Source organism: Myotis lucifugus, unplaced genomic scaffold (genome assembly GCF_000147115.1).
Source record: "Myotis lucifugus unplaced genomic scaffold, Myoluc2.0 scaffold_246, whole genome shotgun sequence".
NCBI lineage: Eukaryota > Metazoa > Chordata > Mammalia > Chiroptera > Vespertilionidae > Myotis > Myotis lucifugus.
In genome coordinates, this window is record NW_005871294.1 from 192,576 (window position 1) to 211,295 (window position 18,720).

General features: G+C 37.3%; 1 protein-coding gene and 1 non-coding gene across 6 annotated transcripts in view; both read right to left on the bottom strand.

The window, feature by feature from the left end:
- Window positions 1-18,720, bottom strand: part of UNC13B (unc-13 homolog B) — a 142,219-nt gene that overhangs the window by 105,825 nt on the left and 17,674 nt on the right. For all 5 annotated transcript variants that reach the window (XM_023762459.1, XM_006098711.3, XM_023762458.1 and 2 more), the window contains exon 2: window positions 2,990-3,019. In XM_023762459.1, the coding sequence (XP_023618227.1) occupies window positions 2,990-3,019 (30 nt within the window). The remainder of the gene's footprint in view (window positions 1-2,989; window positions 3,020-18,720) is intronic.
- On the bottom strand, window positions 16,690-16,794 carry LOC111827913. The gene has a single exon (XR_002831663.1). It is a non-coding gene; the product is annotated as a U6 spliceosomal RNA (small nuclear RNA).

Below are 18,720 nucleotides of genomic sequence, written 5' to 3' on the forward strand. Positions count from 1 at the left end.
TTTGGAGTTAAATAATATCCAAAGTAAAACATCACATATAGAAGAAATGGAAACATATTGTACAAAGTAGCATCATTCAAAACATAGTAGACTCGCAAAAAATATATAAAACACATATTACCTTCAAAAGCATAACCTATAAGTGTTTTGCAAATTTAAGAAATGTATTTGACCCAGGAGACACACAAACACATATAAACTAGAACAAAGCTTCATAAAATATGAGATGGTACATTGATATTTACTATTCTATTTCATTTAATCTATAAAAATGTTAACATAACCAACTAATTTAATTTTATAGCACACCTGCAGCTTGAAAAAACTAATATAATTCATCTAATAGGAAAGATATATAACTTTAAATGTAGAAAATAAAAGTGCCATTAAGAGGAAAAGTAATAAAGGATTGTAGAAGAGGAAAGGGTAAACTCTAGCTGTTGAAAGGGACAAGAATTCAGGATAAACCCTCATAAAGGAAATGAATTTCAAGCTTGATCTATTCAATTATCAGAAACATTATTACAGAGTTGGGAAAAGGAAATTCTCTGAGAATATAAGTTGAGTATTAAACAAAGGTAGGTAGCCTGAACTTCAAAACTCAGAGATCTGACCTACTGCTTAACACAGCGCATTCTATTCTCACCCTACTACCTTCACATCAGCCATGATGAGGGCACTGAGAGTTTTTTCATATAAACAAGTTCACCATAATTTTATAAAATGAAAAAGGAAGAAAGTTATCTTTGACTCATCAAACTGGTAAAGACTGCTTAAAATGATTACCTAATGTTAGAGATGTGAGAAAATGGTCCCTGTCATGCACTTCTAGCAGAAGGTAAATCTTTCTCTTAAGTATCATTAAAAATTATGTATTTTATATATAATTCCCATCCATATCCAGTGTCCCAGTGCAGTAGACTACTGAGCTATGTTTCATATCATATGATTTTGTACTCCACTCTCCATATCCAACCGTAGCTAATTAGATCAGGGGCAGATGCCACTCAAGAGCATCCAGTCTATGGGATGGCCAAAAGGTGCGGCCAATATGATTCCTTCCCAAAATATTGTAAGTAGAGAAAACAAAGAAACAGTGGTAGCTACAGGTAGGTTATAAAGCTTGAATGAGTAGCATACACACTCCACTGGAGAAAGCCATCATGGGCTGTATGCAAGCATAGAAAGCCAGCTGGAACAGAGTCTTACTTAAAAAAAAAAAAAGTCTTAATCCAAAACCAGTGGAGAGAGTAGAAAGCTCAGAACCTGCTTTAGTTCCTGTTGCACTCAAGGTTTTGCTTGGTTTTTCAGATTTCCCTGGGTTCTCAACCATGTTCATTTTTTTCTAGTTATTTCTAGAGCTCTTTCCTTCCCCAGCAGTAATCAGAGTAACTTGACATTTACAATTAAGGAAATGTGTATAAAAATAAGGAGATACGCCGAAACCGGTTTGGCTCAGTGGATAGAGCGTCGGCCTGCGGACTGGGGGGGTCCCGGGTTCGATTCCGGTCAGGGGCATGTGCCTGGGTTGCGGGCACACCCCCCGTGGGGGATGTGCAGGAGGCAGCTGATCGATGGTTCTCTCTCATCGATGTTTCTGACTCTCTGTCTCTCTCCCTTCCTCTCTGTGAGAAATCAATAAAATATATTTTTTAAAAAAATAAGGAGATACTATTTTTACCTTCAGATGGACAAAGATTAAAGAGTTTCATATTATTTCATGTTGATAAGGATTTGGGAAAATAAACCCTCACACACTGTGTAGGTTAGTATAATCTAGCAAAAACTTTCAGAAGGTTAATGTGGCAGCATCTACCAAATTTCTCTAAAATACATACCGTTGGCTCAGCAATTCTATTTCTGGACTCTAGTGTACATTTACATTTGTAAAAGCAGGCAATGATAAATGCACAAGAACATTTACTTCTTAAAATAGCAAGAAATTAGAAACAACCTAAATATTCAATCAAGTATCTAGGGTACAAATCTACAACAAAATTCTGTACATTTTTTTAAAAAAGAATCAGATATACACACACATAAGAAAAGATTTTCATGATGTGCTGGGAAAAAACTAGGTTGCACAAAGATATGTGTAGCTAATCCAGTAGTGTACACACACATACACAGAAAAAAAGTCTGAACGATATATAAAAACCTCTAAATAGTTACGTCAGGAAGTATAATTGAGTTGGTCAAGAAGTAAGGGAACTTTAACTTTTTGCTAGATAGATATATAGATTCTGATTTCTTTAAAGTTTTACAACAGCATTGTTTTTCCCCCCAGCTTTTCTGAGGTATAATTGACAATTTAAAACTGTATATTTTAAGGGATACAACCTGATTATTTGACATAAGATACACTGTGAAATAATCACCACAATCAAGCAAATTAACATATTCATCACTACCTCTTATAGTTACCATTTTGAATGAGTGAGAGAGGGAGTATGTGTGTTGAAAACACTTAAGATCTTCCCTCTTAAAAAAATTACAAGTATAGCCTACCAGTGTGGCTCAGTGGTTGAGCGTCAACCCATGAACCAAGATATCCCTGGTTCGGTCCTAGTCAGGGCACATGCACAGGTTGCAGGCAGGCTTAATCCCAGTAGGGGGCATGCAGGAGGCAGCCAATTGATGATGTTTCTCTCTCATGGATGTTTCTATCTATCTCTCTGCCCTTCCTCTCCCTCTAAAAATCAATCAAAACATTTTTTTAAAAAAAGAAAGAAAATTACAAGTATACAACACTTGTCAACTATATACACATTGCTGTACATTAGATCTCCAGAAATTTTTCATCTTGCTTAACTAAAACACTGTACCCCCTTGACCAACATCTCCCCATACTGATTTTTTAATTAATGTTTTAATGAATTTAGTATGTTTAATTAATTTAATAAATAAATACAACAAAATTAATTTTTAAAAGATTGCTTTTAAATCACAGAACGTATGAGGGAACATAGCAAGTAAAGATGGATCTTACCTGGTGAACCCTGGAATTTGGCTCTTTTAACTGCAAAAAGAAAAAGAAGGCATCATGAAAAATGTCACAAATTAATTTATTTAACCAACATTTCCTGAGCACCTATTAAGCCAAGCATTGTTAAAGTTAGGACTAGATTTTTCTTTAAAGTCAATTTTTTTAAATCTTTATTGTTGAAAGTATGACATATGTCCCCATTTTTTTCCCATTGACCCCTTATAGCCTACCCCTACCCCTCCACCCCAAGCCTCTACCACCCTACTGTCTAAGTCCATGGGGTATGCATATATGCATACAATTTCTTTGGTTGATCTCTTCCACCATCCCACCCACCTCCACCTTCCCTCTGAGATTCAACAGTCTGTTCTAAGCTTCTATGTCTCTGGATCTACAGTGGGGCCTTGACTTACAAGTTTAATTCTTTCTGAGACCGAGCTCGTTAAGGAGCTCGTTAACTCAAATTACTCTGTCAAATCAATGCAAAAAATCAGCCGAGAGACAGCTGGTATCTCAAAAAACTCATTAGTCGGGACACTCGTAAGTCAAGGCCCCACTGTATTTTGTTCAACAGTTTATTTTGTTCATTAGATTCCACATACCAGGTGTACTGGTTAATAATACAGATTTTGTAATCAAAGAAAACATGATAATTTCAAGAGAAACATCAAAAGTGCTTTATTCAAAGTACTGTCCATCGCTAGCTACACATTTCCCCCATCTTTCAGTTAATTTGTGGGTAACGTCCCAATAGAACTTTTCTTGTTTGGAGGCAAACCATTCAGAGACCCAATTTTCCACTTCTTTGTATGTTTTGAAGTGCTGCTCAGAAAGTGCGTGTGCCATTAATTGGAATAAGTAGTAATCTAAAGGAGCAAGGTCTGGTGAATACGGCGGGTGGGTTAATACTTCCCAGGCAAGATCTTTGAACGTGTCTTTATTTTTATTTTATTTTTTAATCATTTTTTTCTTTATTGATTAAGGTATTACATATGTGTCCTTATCCTCCCATTACCCCCCCCCCCCCGTGTCTGTGTCCCTTGGTTAGGCTTATATGCATGCATACAAGTCCCTTGGTTGATCTCTCCCCCTTACCCCCACCCTCCCCTACCTTCCCTCGAGGTTTTTTTTTGTTGTTGTTGTTTTTTAATATATATTTCTTTATTGGTTTCAGAGAGGAAGGGAGAAGGAGAGAGAGATACAAACATCAATGATGAGAGAGAATCATTGATCGGCTGCCTCCTACACACCCCCCACTGGGGATTGAGTCCGCAACCCAGGCATGTGCCCTTGGCCGGAATTGAACCTGGGACCCTTCAGTCCCCAGGCTGACGCTCTATCCACTGAGCCAAGCCGGCTAGGGCTTCCCTTGAGGTTTGAGGGTCTGATCGATGCTTCTGGTTTTGAAGTGTGTGGTGGTGCGTTATCATGAAGCAAAATTACTTTGCCATGTCTTCTGGCCCATTCTGGTTGTTTTACGATCAAAGCGTGGTTCAAATTGATTATTTGTTGTAGGTAGCGATCAGTATTAACTGATTTCAGCAGTCGCCTGCTTGCCTGATTGCCCCTCTGCCTGCCTGCCTGCCTGATTGCCCCTAACCCCTCTGCCTGCCTGCCTGATTGTCCCTAACCACTCACCTGCCTGCCTGATCACCCCTAACCGCCTCTGCCTTGATCCAACGTCCAGAATGATATCCACAAGGTCGTTCGGCTGTCCAGTCTAATTACCATATTACGCTTTTATTATTATAGATTATTAAAAGAAATTGAATCCAGGCCAGTGTTGCTCAGTGGTTGAACATCAACTCATGCATGAACAAGAAGATCACGGTTCAATTCCCGGTCAGGGCACATGCCCGGGTTGCATGTTCAACCCCCCGTAGGGGGCGTGCAGGAAACAGCCAATTGATGATTCTAATCATTGATGTTTCTTTTTTAAGATATTTTTATTGGCCGAAACCGGTTTGGCTCAGTGGATAGAGCGTCGGCCTGCGGACTGAGAGGTCCCAGGTTCGATTCCGGTCAAGGGCATGTACCTTGGTTGCGGGCATATCCCCAGTAGGGGATGTGCAGGAGGCAGCTGATCGATGTTTCTCTCTCATCGATGTTTCTAACTCTCTATCTCTCTCCCTTCCTCTCTGTAAAAAGTCAATAAAATATATTTTTTAAAAAAAGATATTTTTATTGATTTCAGAGAGAGAGGGAGAGAGATATAGAAACATCAAAGATGAGAATCACTGATAGGCTGCCTCCTGCATGCCCCCTACTGGGGATTGAGCCTGAAACCCAGGCATGTGCCCTTGGCCGCAATCGAACCCGGGACCCTTCACTCCACAGGCCAATGCTCTATCCACTATCCTAGCCACTAGGGCATCATTGGTGTTTCTATCTCTCTCTCCCTCTCTTCCTCTCTAAAATCAATAATATTAATAATATTTTTTAAAGTAGAAATAAGAGATGATACACTGTGCCTACCCTCAAAAAAAAAAAAAAAAAAAAAGCTGTAACTTCAGCTCTTGAGTTTCTCTGACCTTGCTGAAGAATCAAATCTACAACTGGCACCCCTGAGATTACAGGAAATAATCCTATTCACCCTGGCTCTGCATCCAGTGACCTGGTTCCTCAGGGAGGGAATAACTAACCTGCCTTGCTCTAGCCTGTCCTACTCATGAAACAATTTCTGAGCCTTTGGGAACTAGTCCCCTTGTTTGCAACGCTCCTGCTTCAGAATCTAGGATTAAAGTGTATTACCTCTTACATATAATAACCACCATTTCCTTTTTTCTTTAAAAGTTAACATTTTAAATGATGGGAATCATATATAATCCCACTGCCCTGATTTTAATCTAGCATAGTATATGTTTTTAAATATATATTTGTAATTATTAATTTGTCAAATATTTCAACATAAAGATGCACTAACTGTGACATCTGTTAGCTAAATGATCACAGGAGTTGACTCAGCTGTTCTGACTGGCTAGCAAGATGCCCTTATTCCTTCCCGCTCCACTATGAGTAACTATAAAAGTTAAACACTCAATTTAAGAAGAAAATAGACCATGAAAAATCATTTTCCTCTCAAAGTAACAGCAAATATTTTCCAATGTTTATTCATTCTTTATAACTATCATTTTAATAATCATCAATGATGATGGTTATTAATATTGTTATCAAAATGGCAAAAAGGTAGATCATTTTTAATGATTCCCTAAAATCTCATCATGTTTTAAGTGTTATATAAATCATTCTCCCTTATATCACACATTTAGGCTTTAACATTTTTTTTACACATATGTTTTAGCTCTTCATTTTTATGAGGGAAAATGAAATCTGGTTCTTAAGAAAAAGATGACTTACCTTTTTTAAAAACAAAGGAGGCCCTAGCTGGTTTGGCTCAGTGGATCGAGCTTCAGCTCACGGACTGAAGGGGGGTCCCGGATCTGATTCTGGTCAAGGGCAGGCCTGATCCCCAGCCCTGGTTGGGACCTCTGCAGGAGGCAACCAATCAATGTATCTCTCTCTCTCTCTCTCTCTCTCTCTCTCTCTCTCTCATTCTCTCCCTTCCTCTCTCTAGACCTAAAATCAATAAAAGCGTACCCTCAGGAGAGGATTAATTTTTACAAAAAGAAAACAAACACAGAGATGATCATAATGTGAGGACAGAGTTAATAAATATAAAACACTTAGAACAGATTCTGGCACATAATAGGCAGTTAATAAATGTTAGCTATTATGATGATGATTATTAATAGTTACTAAAATGGCAAAAAGGTAGATTATGCAAAAAAAATACATGAATATTGACTCCTGTCCATAATAGGATATTCCCAATACACTTCATTTCCACATGTTCAAAGTATTCCTCATTCTTCAACACCAACCACGAATATTATCTCTCCTACTCAACTTTCCCTGATCTTTTTCCAAACAAATGCCGTCAAAAATACTGTCTCCCTGCTCACAATTCCCAAGGCAGTTTATATGCACCTCGTGCTCTTCTTGCTTTCTATCTCTCCATAGCAGTTATTCCTATCAAAATCTTAACTCCCATAATGATCAAAATCTCTTTAAGGACAGAATTCATTGTTTTATTCATCAGGTTAATTCTTCAAAATTCCTTGAATATAATCTTGGTAAGCGGCCCCTGAGACAATTCCTTTCTTGGAACCTATTAACAAAGCCTCAAACAAATATCACAAATAAGTCTTTGCAACAAAACTTTGGTAACCAGACTAACATAATTAGAAATCTATAGGCCTTATCTATATATAATTGGTTGATATAATCTAATTAAAATAAAGCAGTTTTGAGTTTAGATGCCAATGCTCTATCTAAAATAGAAACATGTGATTGGCTTTTTACTTTTATGTTTTTCAAGGATCAATGGATTATTTGTTCCCAATCCCAGCATGCCTGGACATATTAAATAGTCAGGACAACATCTAGTTAGCCACATAAAGCAAAAGAACCAATGGCCATTTTTCTAGGACAGCTTGAGATAATGGAACTGGTGGTTGAAGAACTCAGGTTCTTTGAGGACTCAAAGGCTATTAGAAGAATTCTATCCATCCTTCTATGATGTCATATAACAAAAAATATATAACCTTCAATTTTCATATTTAACAAAGGAATCATCCCTTTCTTCCTTTATTCAATCTTAAGCAGCAGCATTAAAGCTTGTTTATGTTTTATCCAGGCTTTATAAATCTACTAGAGGCCCAATGCACAAAATTCGTGCAAGGGGCTCGGCCCCCTCCGCCGTGGTGGCCGCTTCTGCCTCGGCCTCTGCATGCGGCGGCAGCTGCCTCTGCCTCAGCCCTCGCAGCCCCATCTTCATCTGGAAGGACACCTAGAAAGATGTCTGGCCTAATTAGCATATTATGCTTTTATTATATAGGATGTTCTCTGTACAAAGGCCCATTAATTCAGAGAAACTCAAACATTAGTCTTTATTCAGATTAATCCAGTTCTCTTTCTTTTTTTTTTATAATACTTATGACAAATTTATATTTACATATTTATTTTTGGTCAACTATTTGTTGTCTTTTCTCCAACTAGTCTGTGACTTCCATGAGAGCAGAAACTATGTTTTATCTACTACTTATCTGGCACTCTGTAGTATCTGGAACATAAAAGGCATTAACAAATACCTGCTGAGTGAATAATAAATGAAAGCAAGAACAGATACTGTAAGAAAGCTAAAGAATAAAAGATTATGGTTTTCAAATGTGATTTTTTTTTTAATTTGGTTTGGTTTAGGTTGTGGAAGGGGAGGTAAATTTAAACAGGATCACAAAGAAGTAGGCATTCTTCAGATGGAAAATGAGAATAGAAGGAAATACAAGTAAGGAAAGAGCAGAAGCAAAGGCATAACACAATGTAAATGCATGGCTTCTGTGGCCAGAACAGTATTTCATCCTGGGGCACAGTCCCAAGTGAGTTTTCTAGGAAGTTCTGGAACTCACGGTGCTCTTTACACTAACAAAACTTTTGAGAATGTACCATAAGGAGGAATTCTAACCACAAGGGTTATTCATCACAATTACATTTATAATATCAAAAATTAGAAATATCCTAAATTATACCCATTAATAAGGAAATGTTTTAGTAAAATCATGTTACATATAATGGAATATTATCTAAACATTTAAAACAATGATATAGATCTATCATTGATATAAAAAGATGTCCAAGTTATATAAAGTGAAAAATCAAGAAAAGCATGTATAGCCCTAGCCGGTTTGGCTCAATGGATAACAGCATCAGCCTGAGGACTGAAGGGTCCCAAGTTTTGATTCCGGTCAAGGGCACATGCCTGGGTTGCAGGCTCAATCCCCAGTAGAGGGCATGCAGGAGGCAGGCAACCACTGATTCTCTCTTATTATCATTGATGTTTCTATCTCTCCCTCTTCCTCTCTGAAATCAATAAAAATATTTTAAAGAAAGGAAAGCATGTATAATATCTCACTTATGTTTTTTATGTATTTAAATATATATTTGTTTAAACAGAAGCTGTCATATAAAACAGCTAAACTTTGCTATAGGAAAAAATAATAAATAATAAAAAATGTACTGACTGTACTATTGGCAAAATATTCTTTTAAGTACTTCACATGTATTTTGTCATTTATTCTCTGCAATAGCCTGATTAGGTATGTACTAATATTATCTCCATTTTATAGATGGGAAAATAGAGGCACAGATTAAGTAACTTCTCCAAGGTTACACATCTAAGTTTCTATGTCAATAAAACATAGCTTCTTATCACTAAGATACAGTAATACCAAAAATCATTAAGTGATTTTTTAAATATATTTTATTGATTTTTTACAGAGAGGAAGGGAGAGAGATAGAGAGTTAGAAACATCGATGAGAGAGAAACATCAATCAGCTGCCTCCTGCACATCTCCCACTGGGGATGTGCCCGCAACCCAGGTACATGCCCTTGACCAGAATCAAACCCGGGACCTTTCAGTCCGCAGGCCGACGCTCTATCCACTGAGCCAAACCGGTTTCGGCAAGTGATTTTTTTAAAAATTAGAATCCAACAAATTGCTGCTCTGAGAGTTCTGCCAAAGATCAAAAAACATAAGAAGACTAAAAATAAAAGAGTATAAGATTAGTTATATCTGTGAAATAAGAAATTAAGGGTCACTATCAAAGCATTAGAAAAAGTATTTTTAAACCAAACAAGAGAGATAAATATGGTTATAAATATCATAGAAATTTCAAGAAATGCCTATTAACATTTTTTTCTTTATTTATTGATTAAGGTATTACATATGTGTCCTTATCCCCCCATTGTCCCCCCCATCCCTCCCATATTAACATTTTTTAAAAGTTTGAATTCTTTGCTTTTGACCTAACAATTCCACTCCTAAAAATGTGCTATGGTTTTCTTTTCTATTATGAAAGTGGCATAAATTCATTGTATAAAATTTAGAAAACATCAAAAAAGATAGGCATTTCCATAATTCTACCATGTTACTTAACCTTTTTAACATTACTATGCATATATTTTTAGTCTATTTTTCTCTAGACCAGTGGTTCTCAACCTGTGGGTCGTGACCCCTTTGGCGGTTGAATGACCCTTTCACAGGGGTCGCCTAAGACCATCCTGCATATCAGATATTTACATTACCATTCATAACAGTAGCAACATTACAGTTATGAAGTAGCAACAAAAATAATTTTTTTTAATATATTTTATTGATTTTTTACAGAGAGGAAGGGAGAGAGATAGAGAGCCAGAAACATCGATGAGAGAGAAACATCGATCAGCTGCCTCCTGCACATCCCCCCACTGGGGATGTGCCCGAAACCCAGGCACATGCCCTTGACCAGAATCGAACCCGGGACCCTTCAGTCCGCAGGCCGACGCTCTATCCACTGAGCCAAACCGGCCTCGGCCAACAAAAATAATTTTATGGTTGGGTCACAACATGAGGAACTGTATTTAAAGGGCCAGAAGGTTGAGAACCACTGCTCTAGACCCAAAACAATGTGCTGTTTTTAACAGATACCATTGAGTATTTAATCTGTATCAGACTGTCCAGATCTAAACATTGTGCCATATCTGCTACACATTATTTTTTCAAAATTTAATAACATATTACAAATACAACTGCAATCCCTACTTAATCCCATTCCCTCCCTTACTTCCTTTTTAGTCTCCATTATCCTGACATCAATATATATCATTCCAGTCTAAATTTTTATTTTTACTACATATGCTTATATCCATAAACAATATACAATACTGCTTTTGCATGTTTCTAATGTTAAGTGTATGGTATCATACTATATCTGTCTGCAACTTGCTTTTCTTCCCATTTTGATTTGAGATTTATCATTATTGATAAATGGAGCTTAGTTTATTCATTTAACTTAGTTTAGTTTAGCATTCCATTTGATGAACACATCATGGTTTATTTATCCAAATTTCTACCATGGGACTTTTAAATTGTTTCCAAATTCTTGCAATTACGAACAATGCTTCACTGAACATCCTCCTGCATGTCTCCTTTGACCAAGCACAAGAATTGCAATCACTAGGCTGTAGGGGGTACTTATCTTCAACTTTACTAGGTACTACTGCCCAATTGTACTCCAAGTTGTCACATAAACTTACACTCTCACCTATTTATACGAGTTCCCAAAACAACACTTAAAAAAAACAACAACCTTTCTATGTCAAATTACTTTCCATACGCAATAACAAATTAAAGTAACAAACCAGCTTTTATTTTATAGCTCTTGGAATAAAGACCAAATCTGTAAAAACACAACAAAATCCAACAAGGCCAAAATATCCAATAAGACTTCTCCAACGCCATTTTTCTTTCAGTTACTATCTATGAAACAGGAGCTATACTAGACTCTTAATCCTAACGACTTTACAGAATGTTTTCAAACTGTTTTTAACCCAGCCTAGAGTACATATACATTTTTGGGGACACCCTGTATATCTTACATTGCAACAAAGTTCCCGTCTACTTACATACATATTTATGTGCAGTATGAATGTGTACTATGAAATAAAAGTCTCACAAAATAATACTTTCCCTTATTAGCAACAGTTCTACATTTTCCCCCTAATGCTGGTTACCCACTAAACTCATTTCAGGACTAATGAATCATGCCTACAGTATGAAAAAACACTACTGTAGAGTATACAGTTTCCACTTTACAGATTAACGAAAACCCAAAGAGGTTAAGTAACTTGCCCAAGGTTTCAGACTTAAACAGGAAAATCTGAAATTCAAACCCAGATTCAAAAGCCATACTTATTACAGTCCACAGCTTTCTCCTACAGTATTAATATCAATTCCATAGCAACTGAAACAGCTAATGCTTCCATTTATGCCCATATGAATCAAGGCAAAGAAAAATAAATAGAAAAAATTCTTTTGAAATATGGTGGTGTGAATAGAGTAATAAATAAAACCAAAGTTGCACACCAGTAATATACCTGATTTCATTCATTCATTCATGTACAGATTTTCTTCTGAGAAAATCTTAGGTATCACTGCTAACCTTCTACCTGACTTCATAGCAATTTATTATAATTTAAAGAGAATACTAATAAAATATACAAAAATATACTACCCTGCTCCTGAAAAAAAATTAATTTCTGTAAGAATCAACAAAATTCACTACCTATAAGCTCCTTTTCAAACCAAAAGACAAACAAGTACTTACGTCAAACTTCAACTAACAAAACCAATGACTAATTCTAGAGTAAACACAGTCCAGGTTATAACTGAACATGTACAAATGCTCAAATATATCTTTTAAAGTGTTTTCTAAATAAATAAACCTCGGTTGTGTAGATTTTCATATACACAATCAGATTTCTATGGTTACTATTTATCAGAGCTCATTCAAGCTTGATTATACATGGACAGCAAAAGGACATTCTTTAATTCACTCAGCTTAATGTTTTAACTTCTTTTAATATATTTTTATTAATTTCAGAGAGGAAGGGAAAGGGAGAGAGAGATAGAAACATCAATGATGAGAAAATCATTGATTGGCTGCCTCCTGCAAGCCCCCCCATTGGGGATGAGCCAGTAACTCAGGGATGTGCCCTTGACCAGAATCGACCGGGACTCTTCAGTCCGCAGGCCGATGCTCTATCCCCTGAGCCAAACCGGCTAGGGCTTAATGTTTTCACTTTTAATACCTAAAACCATTATAGCAAAATCTCATATTACACATAAAGCACAACTATTTCTTGGTCTTTATTAAAATCCATTAAACATCCTACAGGGAAGCCCACAGGTTATTAATTGCTAATACATACAAACATTAAATCAAATCAAATGTTTATTGAGCATTACTTACTAGGTGAAAGATTCTCTGGTCCTGTATAAGGTATCTCAAACTAGCTGCAAGGCAGAATTTAAACCATTAAAGTGAAGAGGAGGGGCATGCACACAAGTGATTTTAATAGCTTACCTCCCCCTTCTGTAGTTGCAATAGTGTGTGCACGTATGTTCGTTTGTGCATGTGTAGTTTTTAATAGCTTATCTCCCTTTTTCAGTTGCAAGAGAGTATAGGCCTAGATCTCAAGAAAGGTAGAAAGCAAGTTTTCTGGACATAATAAAAACATCATTTATAGATCATAGCAAAAAATACCTGTTATCACTCTGATAGGAGAATAAAGGTTTTAAATGATTCTAGATAGGAGTTACGCTAGAGGTGGCTGGATCATTCCAACCCAACAACAGATACTGACACACAAAGATATGTTTGGCAACCAATTCTCATATATCAAATATTGGTGTCTTTCATTTCAGTGATTTTTTTTTGTAGTTTATTTCATTACAGTGATCTCTTAACAGTAAGCAGATTAGATGTATTTTTTTTCTTTTTTTAAATTTATCTTTATTGTTGAAAGGATTACAGATGTCCCCATCCCCTTCCCCTACCCCCATTGACCTCCTCCACCCAGCTCCAGCTCCCCTCCCCTCCCCAGGCCTTCCCCACACTATTGTCTGTCCATGGGCTATGCATATATGCATACAAATTCATTGGTTAATCTCTTCCCACCCCCACCCCTTCCCTCTGAAATACATCAGTCTGTTGCATGCTTCAATGTTTCTGAATCTTTTTGTTCATCAGTTTATTTTGCTCATTAGATTCCACATATAAGTGAGATCATGTAATACTTGTCTTTCTCTGACTGCATTATTTTGCTTAGCAAAATACTCTCCAGATCCCTTCATGCTGTCTCAAAGGGCAAGAGATCCTTTTTTTTTTTTACAACTGCATAGTATTCTATTAAATTTATCACAGTTTTTTTGTTTGTTTTTTATCCATTCATCTACTGATGGGCACTTGGGCTATTTCTAGATCTTAGCTTTTGTAAATAATGAACATATAGGTGTACATATTCTTTCTTATTGGTTTTTATGGCTTCTTAGGATATATTCCTAGAAGTGGGATCACTGGGTCAAATGGCAGTTCCATTTTTAATTTTTGAGGGAACTCCACACTGTTTTCCAGTGGCTGTACCAGTCTGCATTCCCACCAACAATTTACTATGATTCCTTTTTCTCCACATCCTCGCCAGCACTTGTTTGTTGGTTTATTGATGATAGCCATTCTGGCAGGTGTGAGGTGGTACTTCACTGTCATTTTAATTTGCATCTCTCTGATGATTAGTGGGGTTGAGCAGCTTATCTAATAAAGAGGGAATATGCAAATTGACTGTCGTGTCATAATGGTCAAGATGGCTGCGCCCACAGCGGAGGCAGGGATTCTGTAACACAAGATGGCTGCACCCACAGTGGAGGCCAAGTTCCCGTAACGAGCCTTAACAAGCAATCAGCAGGGACCTGAGGCCGCGTCCCCCACCCACGGGCCTTGACGGGGGACCTCAGGCCGTGCCCCCCCACCCACGGGGCTTGACGGGGAACCTCAAGGCACACCCCCGCCCAGGGCGGAGGACCTGAGATCGCACCCCCCACCCTGACGTCGGGCCGGGGGACCTGAGACCGCGCCACCCGCCCAGCGGGGCTTGATGGGGACCTCAAGGCATGCCCCCTGCCCTGGTCTGGGCCAGGGGACCTGAGGCTGCACTCCCCGCCTGGTGGGGCTTGATGGGAGACCTCAGGCTGTGCCCCCCACCCTGGCGCCAGGCCAGGCGACCTGAGGCCACGCCCCCCCACCCGGCGGGGCTTGATGGGGGTGGGGCTGGCCGGGTCTGGGTCTCGAGCGATTTCAAAGCACACATGGGTGGGTGGGGACTTGTCTCTGGTTCCCATGGCGTGCCCCAGACTCTGACAGGAGGAAGATTTTCATATACATTTTACTAATTTTCTTTCATCTCTGACACTTCTATTATAGAGAAAGGGCAAATAGCAATATTAAAATATTTTCTCTAATTAATTCCCTTTTAATGTGCACGAATTTCGTGCACCGGGTCACTAGTTTTTTCATATGTTTCTTGGCCATTTGTATGTCCTCTTTGGAGAAGTGTCTATTCAGGTCTTCTGCCCATTTTTTAATTGGGTTGGTTGTCTTCCTTTTGTTTGAGTTGTATGAGTACTTTATATATTTTGGACATTAACCCCTTATCAGATGTATCATTGGCAAATATGTTCTACCATACAGTGTATTCCCTTTTCATTTTGATGCTGGTTTCTTTTACTGTGCAGAAGCCTTTTATTTTCATGTAGTCCCATTTATTTATTTTTTTCCTTTGTTTCTCTTGTCCTAGGCCAGTGGTTGGCAAACTGCGGCTCGCAAGCCACATGCGGCCCCTTGGCCCCTTGAGTGTGGCCACGAAGTCTCAATCGCACTGTACTTGCGTGCCCGCACGTGGTATTTTGTGGAAGAGCCACACTCAAGGGGCCGCAGTTTGCCGACCACTGTCCTAGGCGATGTACTGGTGAAAATTCTGCTCTGTAAGATGTCTGATATTTTGCTGCCTACATTTTCTTCTAGGATTTTTATGGTTTCACGACTTACATTGAAGTCTTTTATCCATTTTGAGTTTATTCTTGTGTATGATGTAAGTTGGTGGTCTAGTTTCATTTTTTTACATGTACCTGTCCAATTATTCCAACACCATTTATTGAAGAAGACTGTCTTTACTCCATTGTATGCTCTTGCCTCCTCTGTCAAATATTAATTGAGCATAATGGCTTGAGTCGGTTTCTGAGTTCTCTGTTCTGTTCCATTGACCTATATGCCTGTTCTTGTGCCAGTATTAGGCTGTTTTGATGACAATGGCTTTGCAGTACAGCTTGATATCTGACTTTGTGATCTCTCCAACTTTGTTCTTCTTTCTCAAAATGTAGCTATTCAGGGTCTTTTTTTAGTTCCATATAAATTTTTGCAGTATTTGTTCTTGATATGTAAAATATGCCATTAGTATTTTGATAGGAATTGCATTGAATCTATAGATTAATTTTAGTAGTATGGACATTTTAATGATATTAATTCTCCCAATCCATGAACACGGTATAATCTTTCCACTTGCTTTTACCTTCTTCTATCTCTTTTTTCAATGTTCTGTAGTTTTCCGAGTACAGGTTTTTTTACCTCCTTGGTTAAGTTTATTTCAAAGTATCTTAATTTTTTTTGTTACCATGGTAAATAGGATTGTTTTTTTTTTTTAGTTTCTCTTTCTAAGAGTTCATATTGGTGTATAAAAATGAAATCAATTTCTGGGTTTTAATTTTGTATCCTGCTACATTGCCGAATTCATTTATTAAATCTAGTAGTTTTTTGGTGGAGTCTTTAGGGTTTTCTATGTACAATATCATGTCATTTGCAAATAATGACAATTTTACATCTTCCTTTCTAATTTGGATGCCTTTTATTTCTTCTTCTTGTCTAATCGCTGTGGCTAGGACTTCCAGTACTATGTTGAATAAAAGTGGTGAAAACTGTCTTGTTCCTGTTCTTAGGGGAAATGGTTTGAGTTTTTGCCCACTGAGTATGATGTTGGTTGTAGGTATGTCATATATGGCCTTTATTATGTTGATATGTGACCCTTCTATTCCCACTTTACTGAGAGTTTTTATCAAAAATGGGTATTGGGGGAGGAGTGGTACTGGGGTAGAGAGGGCCAATGGGGGGAAAAGAGGACATTCATAATACTTTCAACAATAAGGATTAAAAAAGAAAAAAATGGGTGTTGGATTTTGTCGAATGCTTTTTCTGCATCTATTGATATAATCATATGATTTAAAAATATGAAACGCTTCACGAATTTGTGTCATCCTTGCACAGGGGCCATGCTAATCTTCTGTGTATCATTCTAATTTTAGTGTATGTGCTGCCAAAACGAGCACCAGATTAAAATTATTGATGCAGTAATTAACACATTCCATTTCTTGTCTATTTTTTTGATTTTTTAATATATCTTTTCAAAAAGTTTATAAATTGCTATCATAATTTCAAATGAGTCATTATATTGGCACCTTTTAGCTTACTAGAGGTTTAGCTTGTTAAAGGTTTGTAAAAGATCCTTTCCCGTTTCCAAAAACTAAAGATATAATCCCAGAGAGGCCTTGTCAAACTCTAATCTATAACATTCCACTAAGAAAAATAAATCAGGAAAAACTGTATACAAAACATGATGCAATTTTATGTAAAAGAAAAAAGTTAATACACAGACACACACAATAGAGAAGAAAAAACCAGTGCAATTATAATTTTTATTTTTCTCTTGATGTATTTTCCAAACTGTCTAAAGCATATATATATTCCTCTTATAAATGAGAATAATTGTCACCAAAAAACTCTCCCTTATCACCCAGATGGGATCTGTTCTATTTCACTTGTTCTTCTAATGCTTATCATATTCTGTTCTATATCATAATTACCTCCTCTTATATCTGACTTCCCTGTTAGAGTACAAACCAGTTGCAGGATGGACCACATCTGTGAGCCTTAATAAGTGTTCACAAAGGCTATATTGTGCTTCAGCTAAAAATAGTAAGGCACATTAGGCTAATTTCACTTAGAGCACAGGACCTTTGTCTCTTGAATAAACTCCTGTTGAATCCACAACAAAAACTAATATATGTACTAAATGCATGTACCAACATTATAGTTCTTCTAACTAGATGTATTCAAGACTAAAAGTTAAGATCTTCAAGTATCATTTATCTAAGGCCAGCAGACCAGCACCTTGCCAGACCTAACCAAGTAGAAAAGTCTACAATTTTATCTCGAGTTGAAAGTCCCAATGTAATGATTACCTTTCTCAATTTACAAGAAAGGTGGCTGTATTTCAATTAATTCCCAGGCATGTTTTATACCTTAGGCCAGACTTTATGAGTTGTTTCCAGCATCTAAACTTTCCAGAACATTGTACCTACCACTCTGCATTTGTCTGCAGAGTACATTCATATCTACTACCAGTTGGACTCTCACTTCAATCCAGTGGAACTGGCACAGTATTATCTTCCCACTTGACAGACTATGATTCTGAATGAAATTAAGAGCCTTAGAGATAAAATTTTAGTCATTACCTAGTGAGACTCAAAACAGAGTTCTCTTGAATCCAAAATCCTGGATTTTTCCATTATACCACATGTCCTCGCAAGGAAAAAAAAAAAGGAATTTAGGTTGTAAACACTATTAAACTAGAGCCATAATGAACTCTCCAGCCTATAAAACACCTGCTATAATATTGCCCCTGAATACATACTAAACAAACAGAAACCACAGCTATAGAGAAACTGATTCACAACCAACATTGCACAAAGTCATCTTCCCTAAGTACTATTTTAAAATAAGACTTCTTTCATGCTCCAAAGCACTATCGGATATCATTAATTTTGTAGTTTATAGTTTATAATAAGCCAGAAAATTCTAAATGCAGCTTTACAGTACATAAACATACTAACTTCTGTGGACCCAGTGACCTAATATGTAAAATGAGAATATATAATAAAGAAGGTTATTTTGAGAATTATTAATCCTTACTTGCTAATTAGCAGAGAGTTTGGCAAAGAGTAGACTTACTAAATGTTAACCTCAGTATTTCCCTGATTCTAAGATGATGAGACATTTTCTCATATTTTAAGAACTCTGAAGTCAAAATGTGTCTTAAAAACAATGATGTGTCACCCTGGCTGATGTCATTCAATTGGTTGGAGCATCATCCCATACACAGAAAGGTCGAGGGTTTGATTCCCAGTCAGGGCATATGCCCAGATTACAGGTTCAATCCCCCATCAGCCACGAAGGGGAGGCAACTAATGTTTCTC